The sequence below is a fragment of the Ictalurus furcatus genome, chromosome 16 (genome assembly GCF_023375685.1).
Source record: "Ictalurus furcatus strain D&B chromosome 16, Billie_1.0, whole genome shotgun sequence".
Taxonomy (NCBI): Eukaryota; Metazoa; Chordata; class Actinopteri; order Siluriformes; family Ictaluridae; genus Ictalurus; species Ictalurus furcatus.
In genome coordinates, this window is record NC_071270.1 from 17,876,280 (window position 1) to 17,893,352 (window position 17,073).

General features: G+C 40.3%; 1 protein-coding gene across 1 annotated transcript in view; it reads left to right on the forward strand.

Moving 5' to 3' along the window:
- Positions 1-17,073, forward strand: part of LOC128620889 (roundabout homolog 1-like) — a 145,486-nt gene that overhangs the window by 20,041 nt on the left and 108,372 nt on the right. Inside the window, exon 2 of the mRNA XM_053646261.1 lies at positions 7,207-7,533. Coding sequence (XP_053502236.1) covers positions 7,207-7,533 — 327 coding nt within the window. The remainder of the gene's footprint in view (positions 1-7,206; positions 7,534-17,073) is intronic.

Sequence of the window (17,073 nt, forward strand, 5' to 3'; positions counted from 1 at the left end):
AGGATATATATATATATATATATATATATATATATATATATATATATATATATATATATATATATATACACACACATTTATGTGTGTTTGTGTGCATGGTAGTGGTGAAATTTGGACAGTGGGACAAATTAAATGGATCTTAATGCCTACCTGTTTGTACACAATTACATGAACGTGCTTATTTAGCCATTTCTTCATCTTTGTGTGTGTGCTTGTAAGCATGTGTTCCTGAATGCGCATGTGTCTGAAGCGTCTTGCTTCTGAGCGTGTGTATGTGCGCCTGCATGCAGGCATGTGTGTGTAAACTGCTGGCTCTTTGGAGATAAGCCGTGCGCTCATTCTCTGGGCAGACGGGCACAGAGGGCCTCACCTGTAGCCGAGAGATACCATCCCTCTGCATGTGCACACGTTCCCCCCAGGCACGGACCCAACACAATTAAAACAAGGAAGAAAACAAGCCCAGTGCTGAGCCAGGTCCCTCCTCCTCTCCCACAAGCTGGCCACACATTATCTCCTCTCCCCACCTTAATCACAATTTAAATGAAATATGAGGGGTTTTTTTTTTTCTTCTATGTGGTGGCTAGGAGTTGCATTGCTGCCATTTTGTCTTTGTCACAAACTTGACGCTTGCTGCTATTTGAAACTTGTTTAATTATGTTTTTGGAACTAAAAGCACACAATTGACATGATGGTGTCATGAGTCCCCAAATGACCCTTTTGACCTTGTAGGGACATTTGGCTGATCCCCATGAGGATAAGTGTTTTGTTTTTTGGGGTTTTTTTTTTTTTCAAAAACTGCAGCTTTTATTTAGGAAAAAAAAACTAAAAGTTAAGGTTAGTCTTAGTTGCATTAATAATGATTAGGTCTTCACACTGATAGTAAGACAAGCTATCCAGACTGTATGAGCAAGTGTGTATTCATGTATGAGCCAGTTGGAAGATTACACTGACTGGAAACATCTGTCTATTGATCTGTTCCTCCTGCCACTGAGCTGTTCCCATCACCCCAGACTTCACATAGCCTTTACACTCAAACAGATTTCACAAATTAACACACTACAGTCTTTAATGATTTTTTAAACTGTCACATGAAAGCACTAGCACTATCACAGTTTGGCCTTTCCCTTTTACCAAGTGCTAATTTGGCCAGGATTTGCATGTGCGTGTGTGTGTGTTTGTGTGTGTGTGTGTGTCTGTGTGTGTGTCTGTGTGTTTCTCTGAAAGGAAGCATTGATAAATGCCAGTAATGGAATAACAGCAGGACTCGGGTCATGTCTCTGATGATGTCATGCACATCCATGCACATATGAGTTCCAGGTTCTAAGAGGGAGGTCTCTTTTCAGGATTACCCCCTATCTCATATAAGTTCTTGAAGTCAAACTTCTTTAGTTGGCAGATATTGACCACTTCCTCAGTCGTGGTCAGTTAGTTTCCTCTGCACAGCCACATTAAAGCCCCAAGCGTTGTGGCTTCCTGCCCCCAGCGCAGTTAAAGCAGGTAAAAGAAGGCAAATGGGAGCAATTACCTAGCAGCGGTAATCTTTCCCCCTCTTTTCCTCACTCTTCCAAGATCATCTGGATCCTGTCTTTTATTCAGAGATTCCTTTCACACTGCATAAAGTTTTTGTCCCAGTGTGGGTTCTTCTTCTACCACCACACACAAACACACACACACACACACACACACACACACACACACACACACTTAAAACCAATGGTTTGAAGTGTATTTGTCCAGCTGTTAAGAGTACCTACAACCTCAAAAGACGTGTACGGTAACAGCAGTAAAACAGATGGGCTGAGGATGAAGGGAGGTTCTGCCTCAGAGAAACTGCATTTGGGTGGGGTGGGGTGGGGTGGAGGGCTTGGGGGGGATACCTTCTACATATGGGAGGTTTTGGCAAGGTTTATGTGAAACAAAACACTTGTTTTGTGAGGGTTCCAGAAGACAGTTTTGTTTGAATGCTAATATAATTACTTTGCATGACCGTTACTTTCTTACACGCCCTTATTCCATTTACACAAAAATCTAAACACGATGTTCCAACACACGTTAATCGCTACCTAGGCTCAGTTCCAGTGGTCATGAATTCTGCTATAAAGTGTGGATCGAATAGTTTTACTGTTTAATTAAAAGGATTTATAGTCTGAGTACCACCAGGGGTATTCTAGGTTTTTTTTTTTTTTTAAAGCAAAAATTACCTACAAATAAGTAACAGAAATAAAATAAGAAGCAACAACTAAATGGAAACGAGATTTTTTTTTTCCTTTTCTGAATTCTTGTTTAATGAGGAAAATATTCCTGGAACTACCATTACTGAAGCTAAAACTAAAATCCAATGCAATTTAAGAAAACATGCCTAAAACATTATCACCTATTATAACTAACAAGAAATACATACAATAAAAACAAATAAACAACAACACTAAAACAATCTAGAGGTGGCATGATACCACATTTTTTTATTCCATCTTTCCATACTGCTTATCCTGCACAGAGTAGTGGGGGAACCTGGAGCCGATCCCAGGGAAGTCAGGGGATACCCTGGATGGGGTGCGAACCCATCGCAGGACACAATCACACACTATGGACAATTTGGAAATGCCAGTCAGCATACAACAGCATACAATGTCTTTGGACTGGGAGAGGAAACCGGAGGAAACCCCTTAGGCACAGAGAGAACACACAGAGCACACAGAGCAGAACCGGGATTCGAACCCCAACCCTGGAAGTGCAAGGCAAACATGCTGAACACTAAGCCACCGTGCACGCCACTCTTTTCTGTTCCAATACTTATGAGATTTCAGTGTACATTTGTTTAGGTTTTTCTCCTCTCCTGTTAGCTTATTGGTTTTCAATCTGTTCAAACTTCAATCTGTTGTGTGTCTCCTGTGTCTTATTCTCAGTTAATCATGCAATTTACTTCATATACACTATTTCTACGTTGTGTTTAAAGTGATTGCGTGTTCTTTCTCATTTCCTGTTTCTTCGTTCTGTTTTTTTGTTTCTCGCTGTTGTGTTTTTTTTTCACAAGCATTATCAATGTGTTGATTTTTGTGTTATTTTACGTTCGTACATGAAAATCCTTTATGCGTTTGTAATACTTTTTTCAGTACTTCCATGTTTCGAGTCAAAACAATGGCTTACACAAAAACCACAGCTCAAAAAAGTCTGCACGTTGCATCGCAAATTTTGGGGGGAAAAAGCAGCAGTAAAATTAAACATTTTTGGCCACAACAATCACAAAAAAATCTGAATTGTTTTTACCTACTTTACATTGCACTACAAGCAATTCTGACATATTTCAGGTTAAATTTATTATCACACTGGATCGGATTCATTCTCTTTTTCCTCCGATACCCAATCCAGCATTTTCTGCTGATATCACCGTGATAACATCAGGTACCACACATGAGTTAAAAATACACCTGATCCAGATATGATTTTTAATGTAATGTGATGTCTTTGAAAGAAATAACATTCTTCCTTTTGAAATGTGTCCTAGAAAAGCTGGCTAATTCTCACATAGCAAATCCATACACTATATCAAGGCCAAGAACTGGCACACATAGAGTGACCTGATTATGGATGTAGCTACAGCCTACTATGCATACGCATACTTGAAAGATAGTAATGGATTACAACACACACCAGCCTCGGGCGGAGGGACTGGGCAGCAGAGTCGGCAGTTGCCTGGATGGTGATGGATGATGCGCAGGGTTGGGATCCAGAGGCTGGCTGCGTGGAGCCTGGTCCACGTGGGCCGCCGTAGCCGCTACTACTCCAGCGTCATAATTAATCTTCAGAGATGAACCCAGTACTGCTTCTCACTGCGAGAAGAAAAAAAGTGCAACCCTCTGCAGCTTTTCTGCAGAATTTATACTGTATGTGCAACACTTGAAAGAAAAACCCTGTGTCCTTCTGCTTGATCGGGATTTTTGAAAAAGGAAATAATCTGGCAGCAAATGGCACATCAGGTGGCACTTTAATAAAACATATATATTATATATGTAGGGCTTTTCTTCTGTGTGTTCTGTCACTTTGGTGGAAATTTAGTCCTATTTCCTGAAAGTCAGACAGAAGAAGCTACTTGCAGAATTTCAGGATAAAAGGCTCTTCTCAAACAGCACTTGATTAACATGGCTGAGGCGCCATCATTCCTCGTCTGGATAAAGTAGCCTCGCTAAGTCCTGACTGCGGAAAAATACAAAGCCTGCTCAAGCACACGGAAGAAAAACTAGTCTCACATCCCCTCTGTGCTGGCTTTGCTACACTGTGATTGCAGGAAAAGATTTCCTTTGGCACTGAGAGTAGCCTTTCTATCCAGACGTTCGTGCTAAAAGTACACGGAATTCGATACCATGAATGTAACCTCATGCTGAAGTGAACAAGAGATTTTTGTTTTTGTCTTGAATGATTGGCGTAAGACAAAAGAAAGATCCTCTTATACTATAAATCTCCACTCACTGCCGTTTTTGCCATTCTCTTTACATTGTTATTACCTCTCAAAGAGGCCTCGAGGGCCTTTCTGGCATCTGCGTGTTCGAATTTCATATTCATAACCGAACTTAATTAAGATGTTTAACATGATTGTGGGCGATAAAAGAAAAAAATATCCATGTAACCACGACTAATACATCTAATTAAATGGAACGGGATGAGCTATGCACATTTTTGCAGTCCGCTTTACCAGCTTATCACACTCTTCAGTGGAACGTGGGTGGTATTAAAGAGTGACTGTTGGTATGTGCAGGATACTGTGTAAGTGTGTGTGTGTGTGTGTGTGTGTGTGAAAGACAGACATAACTTAATTAATCTAATCGTAAAATGCGAGGAGACGACGAGTTTGAGTTGACATGATTAATTTTGTATCTCCTCTAGGCACCTCTGGGTGCGAGTCTGTGTTAGAAACACTCTCCCTCAGCATTCGGGGGAGGGAATCCCTGTGCTAGTGGGAGGCTGCGTAAATAAGATTTTTGCGATGTGCTTCCAATTAAGACCGCCTTTGTGATAATGCTGGTCGTACTGACTGTGCAGTGAATGAGAGTAGAGATGCTCTTATTGTCTTTTATTTAAATGTAGTCTGAATTGGCATGTATGTATCACATATAATATTAGTGTGTAATATGTATGGTTGTGGGCATGGTGGCTTAGTGGTTAGCACATTTACCTCCCACCTCTCGAATCTTGTCTACGCCATGTGCATGCAGAGTTTGCATGTGCTTCAGGGTTTCCTCTGATTACTTTGGTTTCCTCCTACAGTCCAAAGACATGCGTTGGAGGTTCATTGGCATTTCCAAATTGTTTGTAGTGTGTGAATATGTGTGCGACTGTGCCCTTTGATGGGTTGACACAGCCTTGTGCCCGGAGTTCCCTGAGATAGGGCTCCAGGCTCACCCGCGACCCTGTGTAGGATAAGTGGTATGGAAAATGGATGGATGTACGATTGTAATTATATAGTGAACGAATACTTGTTGATGAATTATATATTGTGGCGTGTAAAAAAAGCACATTAACAAGCCAAAAAAATATACAAGAAAACGCAACATCAAAATCAAAAACACTACAACAAATTCAGAAACACATCAATATTAAGTCAAAAGACAAAGCATAGGTCTTTATTGAACATCACATGCTCACTGCTGATTGGACATAAATTATTACGGGGTTTGGGACCACACATTTTCAGTCAGTTATCCAGTGATCTGGGTGAAAATGATTTAATATAACATTAGGAGTCATTCTTTCTTCTGAATAACCTTTACACAGGTTTTCAGCGTTCATATGCGCATATTAATGTCATGCAAAGTTGACAGGATATCTAAAATAAGATCATATGAATGCCCTTGAGAAACTAAGCATGAATAAAAGTATCAGTAGATTCATTTATGCAACAAATAAGTGATGTTCAGTAAGGACCTAGCTTTTCCATGTTGAACGAATTTGTTGGTCTGTGTTTAGCTTTTTCTTTAAGTGCAAACACACAAGCGAATCTGACTGGACTAGCTCTGCCATTGCACTATTGCGTTATTCGTTTAATTGGACACATGTTAATGTGGTCAGCGAAGTTGTTGACTTAGCTTGTGTATTATTTGCGTAACTCAAGGCTAGCTAATGGTAATGGTGTTTTATTATTGTTATTAAATATTTTTGTTTTGTTTTTCAAGCTATGAACTTAACAGTGAGCTGTTTGCTCACAGGTAGTCATTGCAAATTCTCACCTTGTAGCTAAGCCACCAGTTTGGGAGTGTGACAGCTAATACTTGAATTATAACAGATTTACAGCTTGTTAGCAAACATCACTAGTTACTAAAGTCTATTAGCTATTGTTGCTACTAAGATAACTACTTAGGTGGCAGCATTAGAGCAGAGATGTGTTTAGGTAGCCACCTTTGCTTAGCTAATGTTGCTAAACATTAGCTAAGCAAAGGACATGACAGTTCTCCTAAGAATACAGTGTGGACAATAGAGATCGACCGATAATCGATTTTCCCGATATTTAAGCATTTTTCCATAATTGGACATCGGTTTTGTAATATCGGATCCACCGATAAATGGCGCCATCTTGCGTTTTGAGAATTGTAACACTGCATCTGTTTTATTAGATTTGTTAGAATTATTTTTATGTGCTTTATTTGTTTTACCTCATCGAAGCTTTTATAAAAAATTAAATAAAAAAGACACTTTAGTAACAGTGCACTTTATTTTTTTTAATTTTTGCACTCTTCAGACCCCTCTAGTTATTGGTGTATAAATAAGAGTAGTTTTGTTTTGTATGCAAGGAGGAAGTGAAATTGACAAAATTGTTGTAAATAAAATGGTTTGTTCAGTTCATTGTGTCAAAAACAGAAGTAAAACAGTAAATAAATATTGGTTCTGCATATCGGTTATCGGGCACATAAACAGCAAATAATTAGTATCGGTATCGGTTATAAAAAATCAATATCAGTCGATCTCTAGTGGACAATGCTATTTTCACCCTGGTGCAAATAGATATGTCCAATAAAAAAAGAACTCAAATTTACAGACTTTTAGTATTCAGAAATCGTTGAATGCTGTGAAGACTCCCAGGGTTCCTCTCTGGTGTTGTAATATGTTTAAATACATGATATTTTGGACACAAAGCATATATCAGACAGTGCGTCATCATTGTGTATAATACTGTATACGGACTTCACTAATTCCTTCATTCCTTGCATTTCCCAGGTTCTCGTCTCCGTCAGGAGGACTATCCCCCACGGATTGTGGAGCACCCATCAGACCTGATCGTGTCGAAGGGTGAGCCGGCCACGCTGAACTGTAAGGCCGAGGGTCGTCCAGCACCCACTGTCGAGTGGTATAAAGACGGTGAGCGTGTGGAGACAGACAGGGACAACCCACGTTCGCACCGTATGCTCCTTCCCAGCGGCTCACTCTTCTTCCTGCGCATCGTGCACGGTCGCCGCAGCAAACCTGACGACGGCAGCTACGTGTGTGTGGCCAGGAACTATCTGGGGGAGGCGGTCAGCCACAACGCTTCACTGGAAGTAGCCAGTAAGTGTGGCTCTTGTGTTTTTGCTTTTTCTTTTCTCTCATGTACTGATTTTCCAGGATTTCTCACATCTAATTACGGGGAGGTTGCATACTGCGTTTATGAATATGTCAGAGAGTCTGGTTTTGTAAAAAAAAAAAAAAATGGCTACAGTAAATGTGCAGTGCCCATGTAAATAGTTTGATTTGTGCCTACTGAAGGGAGACATAAATTAGCATAGCTGTAGCCTCTTCCCAGTCTAGCCAGATCTATAACAAGATACAAAGATGTAAGACACAATGCCTGAAGGAATACTGGAGCATTTTTCAAGATGATGACCCAAGGACAATAATAATGGAATTATCAGTAGAGTTACTATATATAACACAAATTGCAAATCTTTTCAAAGACTTTGGACGAGACAGACATAGACGGAGAATGTCTATATTCACGTTTATTCTATTACTAGTCTCTTAAATCACTCCAGGTCGCCAAACTGCCATTCATATTAATCATGGAAAATCCATTTGTTACACTCGCGTGGTCTAAACTCCATTACTGACATCTTACCCAAAAACAATTGTAAAATAGCACTCGTTTAGCTGTCTAGCAGTTCGGGGTCAGCTTGATTCCTGTGTCTATTAGCTTACACTTTAAAGGCCTGTGATTAAGCCTTGGTTCAACAAGCGGCGGTTACATTACTGAGCTAGTGGAGAGAAGCGGAAGGTATTAAAGAGCTTATCCGTTACTACAAAAGCGATCTACTCAAAACTTCTCTGCTTGCTATGTGACCCTCTGCTACAGATGATCCTGTAATGTCCCTTTTTTAAACGCTAATGTTTCGCTTAATCCTCAGAGGCTGATTTATGACTTTCTGCTGTTTCATTCCTTTCCTAGCAGCTGTGCATCTGAAGGGCAAGCAGGAGGATACAAGAATAGGAACCCTAGAATAGAAAAAGAATACCACACTAAATTTCCCAAGGCTTTTTTTTTTTTTTTTGCTTTGTTTTGGCATTTTTTTATTTTTAATTTGAACGACATGCAAGTCCGTACGTTACTAGCCTGTACGTAAATGGAATATTTGTAAGCGTTCTGCTTTCTCTTAGCCCACTCCTGTGCCGAATGTGGATTTCTAGGATGTCAGGCTTTGAACCTTGCAACTAATTTTTACATGGAGCTGAAAAAAACACCCGAATAGACTATAACTCGTCCTCAGACATGCAATGACAAACAAGAGCCATGAAGCTTTTCTGCCTTGGGGGTAGCTGATAGTGCTGCTGTTTTTCCTCTTACACACTTTATTAAAAGGAAAAATTCTGACTTCATGCTCTTTCTATGCTGCCACACACACTCTCACTGCAGAAATGTGGTGTTATTCATGCCCGTGGTTGAGGTCAGTCGTCACTTAATTATCTGCTATAGAACATTCCATCTGTTTACAGATTTTTTTTTTCCCCTTGATGTATTTATAAAGAGGTCACTTAAGCTGGCTCTTCTATCCATCATCTAACGTTTCTTTTCAGGTGCCACTTGGATTCTATTGAACAATTGAACATGTTCATACCTTGTTGAAATGCATTCTAGTTTCTGTACTGGACTTGTGAGATGTCTTTACAGACATATATAATGCTTATTTTTATAACTCAGAGTTTTCCCAAACACTCAGCCAATACACAAGGTTTGCTGGCTACGCTATTTGGCTTTCATTAACTTTATTACATGAGCTGCCCTGTCTCTAATATATTCACTGCTCGCTGTGTGGTCTCCTGCTTAGACTCATAGGAAAAGTAATGGCTCTCTATAGAGCTTTGTTTTTTCTCACTGTAGCTGTCCATGCCTCCCTTCCTCTGCTTCTCTTCTTTTCCCTTCTCCCACTTTCTGTACATTATTAATTGTGTGCTCGATTAAATATATGGAAATTGAGTAGGAGGTTAACATAGCAGCCTGCTCAGAGCACTGGGAGAGGATCTGAAGCCAAAATGGTTTGTTTACTGTTAGGCCTGAGTGATTATGAGTGAGGAAAAAGAAAATCATACCTGAAGACATTTCTGTGGTAAATGTTATGATATGTTATGATATTTACAGTAGGCCTGCTGACAGTTCCCAAAAAATGGTGGGGAGAAAAAAAAAAGATTTATAATGATTGCAATTCATAAAACATAAGTGCATGAAAAGAATGACTATAATGTATACATTAAAGTAACACAGGAAAGGCGGGAAAATTAGAAATTTAATAACAAAATGTACAATTTTTACTTCTTACTGTATGTTATGTAGCTCTGAGGATATCTGCAATATCTTAGAAAAGTCTATTCAACACAATATCGATTTTAATATCGTTATATCACCCACCTTTATTTCCTCTCACCATGTCTTTGAGCTAGTTTTAGTGTATTTCTAGCTTGCTTGGTACAGTACATGGAATGCAACAGCTGAATAGCTTATGATATTGTGTGTGCATGTGAAGGTGTTAAAGTGTGTGTGTGTTGAGGTTGTCCACCTTTAGCTGTTACCCATTTGCAGGTTTGAAAAGGTGTTACTATGCCACTAACAGGTGCATTTCTTTTCTGCTGACATTGTGTTCAGTGAAAGGTTAGGGCAGCCGTGCTGCCTGGTCAACACACTTTCCCCTGCATGACCAGAGACAGGAATGTAGCCAGTGATCTAAGAATAAACCACATGCCGGCTGTGCAGGCAGGTGCGAGCAGGTAATAACTGAAACCCATGGGTCAGGGGTTGGGTAGAAGTGGACACAAGGCACTTTTCTGTCCTGTGTAAAGTCCCTGGACTGCTCGTCAGTGAGGCTAAACCAGTGGCAGCTGCAGGAGAGAACAAGTGAAGAAGTAAATGTTTCAGACATCACAAACATGCCTCGTGCTCAGTGGCTTTCGGGTTGAATGCTAAGTCAGCCGACAGACTGATTGATGGATTGTTCGGTTATGTAGTAAAGCCACGAGGCGCTGTCCTGCGTTCATGAGGTCAAGCCAGCACTCCTGAAACAAACCCCTTCTCTGTCTCTGATTGCGAGCGCTCACACATTCTGTTGTGTTTTTGACCTGATTGGGGCGGTGATGATTTAATGGTCATCATCTGTTGCACAACCTGTATTAGCTTTTATCCTACTCTCATCTGGGTCGGTTTTCAAAAAGCATAGAGGAGTTCAGTGTGCTTGATACCGAGCACTGCCCTTTGACCTCAACAGTTTTAACTGCTGATCGTTTTTACACCAACACAGGAAATCCTGTATCCTGCATTGCTCTGTGTTGCTCCGAGATTGTGCACATTGTTCGACTGGCTTCATCCTGACCACAATTTATTTCACGAACATGGTGATGGTTCAGAGAACCAGTAAGAACTACACCTTAAGAACCGGCCAACATTTTGCCAGTTTGCTTAAACATTGCATAATAAAAAAAAAGAAAGAAGAAGCAGAATTTCCTAATACTCAGCACAAAAACAATAAGTGCGTCCCAAATTGTATACTTATGTACTATTGTATGCCATTTTGTAGTATAAATAGTGTGAGCAGTGTGCTCACGTTGAAAATTCCAACAAGAAGACGTGCACTTCAAGTACCCGTATGTTGCACTTATTTAACCGAAAAGGGAAAAAAAAAAAAAAGTGTGGATTGTTGGATAATTCATGCACTCAACAGTCGCAGATTTGCTTATGTAGTGGAAAGGGGGAGGGGCTACCAGCCGCTGATGCCGGGTCAAGTTTGCTCAGAATCAAAAAAGCTCATGTTGGGCATAAAACATACCCTAATTTCTCCATCTGGGGATTAATAAAGTGTTATCTTATCTTATCTTAAAAGGTAACATTGACTTAAACAGTAAAATGAAAAAAAAAAAAACATTTTTGTTGACTCTGGGTATTCTGCTAAAGGTAGCAGCGTTGCATTACATGTGTTTGACGTCATGTGCCATCGACTGGGAAACAGCTTATATTTCCGGTTAGTAAAAAAATGCTAATGTTCCATTTTAGATGATATATCCTTCTAAATTGCATACACTAGACGGTTGAGTTCATAATGCATAGTGTGATTACATAGTGTACAGTACAGTGATTATGTAGTGTACAGTACAGTACAGATACAGCTAATAACTTTCAAAAAAAACTAATAAAAAGTAAAAAAAAGTAATTTTTTTTAGCATTTAAAGTCATCTCATTCAGTATATCTATACACAGCACAAAGACATCATCATGGACTATGATTATATGATTACATGATTACATGATTATATGACTACAAATGTTTTTTTTTTGTTTTTTTTTATTGCTTTCAGCTGATTATTCTGAGTGTTCATGGGAAGTTTTCCTAGCATTAATGTTAGCGAGAAAGTTTAGGAATGAGTAATTAGGACTAATTACTTTGGCAAGACCTTTAGACTTCGCTCTAGGGTTAGGAAATGCAGAGAGCCTATTAGATTGCAACCTTTCATATTCTGAAGCTTGTGGCCAGAAATGTGTACAAAAGATGTCACATGCTCAGCTCCAGGCTGAAACGACTAGCTGCAAAAAAAATAAAACAGTTCGTACTAATTAACATTAACAACGGGATTTACATGTGGTCAGAGGACATTTTTTTTAACGTCATAGTTAGCGATAGAATTTGAATTAGGAATTAACAATACTTTTAGAACATACTGTATTTTGCTATCCTAATTCTTCAGTGTCTCTACACAGCACAAGGACATGGTCATATGTAATGATGTACGAATGTTCAAGACAAAAGATAAATATTGTTATTATAGCTATTTATTATGTCTAGCTTTTTTGAGTGAAGTTCCGTTAGCATTAGACGTAGCAATGTATCTTTTATTCAGTTCACTGCCATTGGCAAGAGAACAGTTGTTCCTTCCTCAGATCACTGGTTCACAGCTACAATTATCTTCAAAACCCCTGGCACTGTTCATGTCTTATTTTAATGAATCTCATGAAAATAACTTGTTGCCATGGCGATGAAATGATGTGATGCCCAGTCCAATCCCCAGTTCTTTGTTCCAGCTCATGGTACTATAACAGAAATGAATGTGTGGCTCTTTTATTGTTGGAAAGCACATGATAGTTTGAGATTAGGCTCTGGCTCTGGAACCAGCACCTCTTCCTTGTCGATGCAGGGAAAAAAGCTAATTGGTGTTTATTCATCTTTCTGTTTAAAACCTCTCCTGAACTACCTTCATAAAGTCCACTCACATGCAGGTGACCTTACGAGAAGGGCTGCTTTATCCATTGTGAATTGACTTGCCTGCATTTTAACCCCTTCCCAATATTACCCGGAGCTTTAGAGCGTTAGAGAACACCAAGCTTCAGGAGTGTTCCTTAAGAGCACTCATTCGTAAAGTAGTGGCTCCGTGTAGATAATCCCTCTCTGATTGCACAGGCCCGTGCTGCCTGTCTGCATTGGTTTCCTGTGTTTTCTGAGGACCGCAGCTGTGTAATAAATCTAGGGATAAACCAAGCTCAGCGGCTGAATCAGGCTCCACTTGGACACAGGCTCAGAGACAGGCCAGGGGGCTCAAAGATTAAGACTGCTTGGACACACAAGATAGAGGAAGAGTATCTGGAAGAGCTACCAGCAAAAAAGTTTGAGTCGATAAGCAGTCGCTCTCTGCAGCGCTTCTCCATAATGGCTGTCGTTTTGTTTTATCAGTACGAAAAAGCTTTGAGAATGTCCGACGAGTCCTTGAAAATGAAATCAAGCATGGGCCAGCACCATCTAGATTCATTAAGATTCCACTCCAGTCTCCCGCCAGATAAAAAAAGCCCCCCATCACCTGATTTTTGTAGTGATTCCTAAGAGGGAGTTAAAAGAGAAACGTTTTCAGTGGAGAGATGGACTCAAAACCATCTCCTAATCAAACTTCCTGATGGCATCTTAAGCAAGCATTTGGTGGGGGATGGTTCCTGTCTGTGTGTGTGTGTGTGTGTGTGTGTGTGCATCCATCTGTGTGCTTTAAGCTCTCAGGGGGATTCCATACCTTCTGCGCTGTCCTTGGAAACAGCACCGCATCCTAGGAATGAAATACTCCTACTACAACGATGCAGCGATTGGGATGGGCTAAGTTACATTGATATGTATTTATGCAGGAAAGACATAGGAACGTGTCACAGAATAGATATAGAAACGAGATAGATTGTGGAGTCGAAGGACAGAGCTGAAAAGCTAGGGAGACTGATGTTGATGAAGCAGAGTGCAAAGAAAAGAGAATAAGAGGAGGTGAGGGAGGAAAAAGAGAAGTGTCTCTCGGGATGATTGGTCTCTAAAGCAGCTACGGCGACGGGAAGAAAACAGAGAACCGTAACTAGGTTCTCATCCAATAAATGTCAGGCAGGACAGTCAGCGCTTTGAGTGGCCTCCATGCCCAGGCAAATACTGGGAAATGAACACGTGTCTATTGACCTCCTCGAGTTGATTCAATCATCTGGCTTTTTATTGAGGTGAGGGAAAAGTCACAAGCAGACTGTGCTAAAGGTTATTGGCCAGCGAAGTCTTTCTGAGGCATGCCGGATCAGCCAAACAAATGAGTATGTTCATTAAACGGGGTGCACTCTAAAGTTAGCGAGGCTAGTGTTTCAGATTTAAGTTCAACAAGAAGTCATTGTGTCACGCCGTGCTGAACAAGTCATGAGTCAGGCACTCAGGCTCACACACGATTCGAAAAAATGGCACACAAAAATAGCCAAATGCAAAATGATGCTTTGTGTGCTTGTCTTTGTCTGGGTGAAATACTTCTTGTTTGCACTGTGTGGACAGTATGAGACATGACTAAACCTGATGAGCTTATGCAACACCAGGTTTGCTATGAGAGACTGAGGAAAGCTTGTGTTGGAGCGAGGAGTGTGTACACTGGACCGATCTGCTCTTTGTCCCCTTTGCTCTTTTTGTTCAGTGTGGGTGTGGTATTGAAAGCAGGGCTTTGTGGAGAACTAGCTAGCCTATGATAGCTCCTGGGCAGTTTTTCAAAGTTTTGATATAAAAAAAAATACAAAAGGTAGAATATAGTAAGTGTCTGCCAGGGATGAGAATCTCTGTGTATGAAGAGGTGGGAATCTTTAGGCCCTTCATCATTTTAATTCAGAGTTCCATGATGCGATTAGATAATGTTCTTTAGCATCTTGGGTTTTTTTTTTAACCTGTGGTATAAAATCTATGTTATGGGGCAGTGGTGGCTTAGTGGTTAAGGCTCTGGGTTACTGATCAGAAGGTTGGGGGTTCAAGCCCTGGTGCTGCCAAGCTGCCACTGATGGGCCCTCGAGCAAGGCCCTTAACCCTCTCTGCTCCCATCATGGCTGACCCTGTACTCTGACCCCAGCTTCCTAGCATGCTGGGGTATGTGAAGTAATAATTTTACTGTGCTATAATTTATATGTGACCAATAAAGACTCATCATTATTGTTATGATCTGTCATGAAAAATGCCATTTCTATGTATGTATTTCTATTGTATTTCTATTGAGGCTGCCAGAATCAATTACTCTGTTTAAATACTATTTGCTCTTTTTAAAATGATTTTAATATTTACATATTTGAGTTCAAATACATTCGAAGCGTTAGGATTTCATGTTCTACATTGTGTTGCTTAATGTTATTGAAATACACAATTGTACTTTTGGCTAATTGATCCATGTTATTTGGTATAGAAAATTAGCTCTGAATAAATGCCGGATATGTTTACATATTCACATACATAATTATGTATCAATATCCATTTAAATATTGATATTCACATGCGGTGGGGGGTGGGGGGTATTCTTACTGGTTAGAATTGTTTCCCACACCTCCAGGGTTGGGGGCTGACTCCGCCCTGTGTGCGCAGAGTTTGCATGTTCTCCCCGTGCGCCAGGAGTTTCCTCCAGATATTCCTCTTTCCTCCCCCAATCGAAAGACATTCGCTGTAGGCTGACTGACATTCCCAAATTGTCCATAGTGTGTGAATGGGTGTACATTTGTCCCCTGCGATGGGTTGGCACCCCGTCCAGGCTGTCCCCTGCCTTGTGTCCCGAGTCTGGGACTAATTAGAGTCAGTATTTTTTTTTCTGTGGCTGAATATCAAATACAGTAGTGCACTACATTATAATGGCGTTATATTATACCCTATGTTGTCATGATTTCCCCTTGAGCTAAGTGTTGTTGCACACAGTGTGCTCGGAAGACCGAAGCACAAGTTGGATGCTTGAAGCGCATGCGCACGCTTCTGGGTTTTCAGTGACACTGACTTTGTTTACTGTCTACACGTGCATTTGTTATGGTTTATGTCCTGTCTCCGCCCTTGTATTTTCATTGGTTGTTTCCCGAATGTGCCATCATTGTTCTCAGCTGTCTTGTGTTTCACCCCTGATTACGTTTGTTATTTAAACCCCTCGTGTATCTTGTACGTCAAGAAGTATTGAGTGTTATCACCGCACCAACTGTTTGTACCCTGTTCCTTGTTTTGTGGCATAGTCTTTGATCTTGTTTCTTGTTTCTCGTTTCTCGTTATGTGCTTTTGCCTTGCCTAGTCTGGCAATCACATGACCCATTGCCTGTTTTTGACCACGCTTGTCTCATGATTTGGATTTGTCTGCCTGCCTCTCTTTAATAAACCTCTTATCTGCATTTGCATCCGTCCTAACCTCCATTACGCTCCAATACGTGACATATATAGTGAGCATATATACCTAGTCAATCATAAGCCAGTTTTCCCTGTGGTCAAATCACTTGTCCATTTGTTTTTTCACCCCAACAAATGAATATTCCTCTTAGGGATAAAGGGTTCTTCAGAATCTCTTTGGATAGTTAAGAGCTCTTATCTTTCCTAAAGGGAAACCCATTTTATAGAGAAATACTCTGTTGTAGAGTTCGACATAGAATCCTTAAGGGTCCCCCTGAGGGCCAATTGAAGAACACTTAAGGATTATAGTTTCAACTTAATGCTTTAATATCTTTCAGTCTTGTCTGAACACCATCATACACACAGAAATAATACAGGCTCTTTTTTTTTTATATAATGAAATGAATCTGTCCGGCACAGCTGTCTTCACTCGTCAGATACTATGCTTGTGTATACTGTATGTGATTTTCCTGATCTCAGACAGCAAATGTCATTTTAGAAGTGCACTCACTTTCTAAGTGTGTTTTTAATGTTTTTACTGCTGCTTTACATGCCCTTACAAGAGAATAAAGTTTCCGTTACACCTTCCTCATTGGATTCTCTCATAGTCATATCACAACAAAGCGGGTGGAAATTTTTAATTAACAGCAGGTGCTGCTTTACACTGTGTGTGTGTGTGTGTGTGTGTGTGAGTGTGTGTGTGGCTGAGTATAGCTATGAGAGTGAGATTGCAAGGGTGGGATCAGGAATTTAATAATTTCAATAATGCTAGGTAAATAAATGTACCCACTTTCCAGAGTTTCCACGGCTGATATTTTATCATTGTTTGCTTAGACAGACAGACAGACACACAGACAGAAAGAGAGGAGAGAGGGAGAGAACAGGTAGAAGATGAGTCACACAGTGAGAAAGATAGAGATAGTGAGAGACAGCGGGAGAGAGACAGAGAAAGAGATTCAGACAGTGTCAG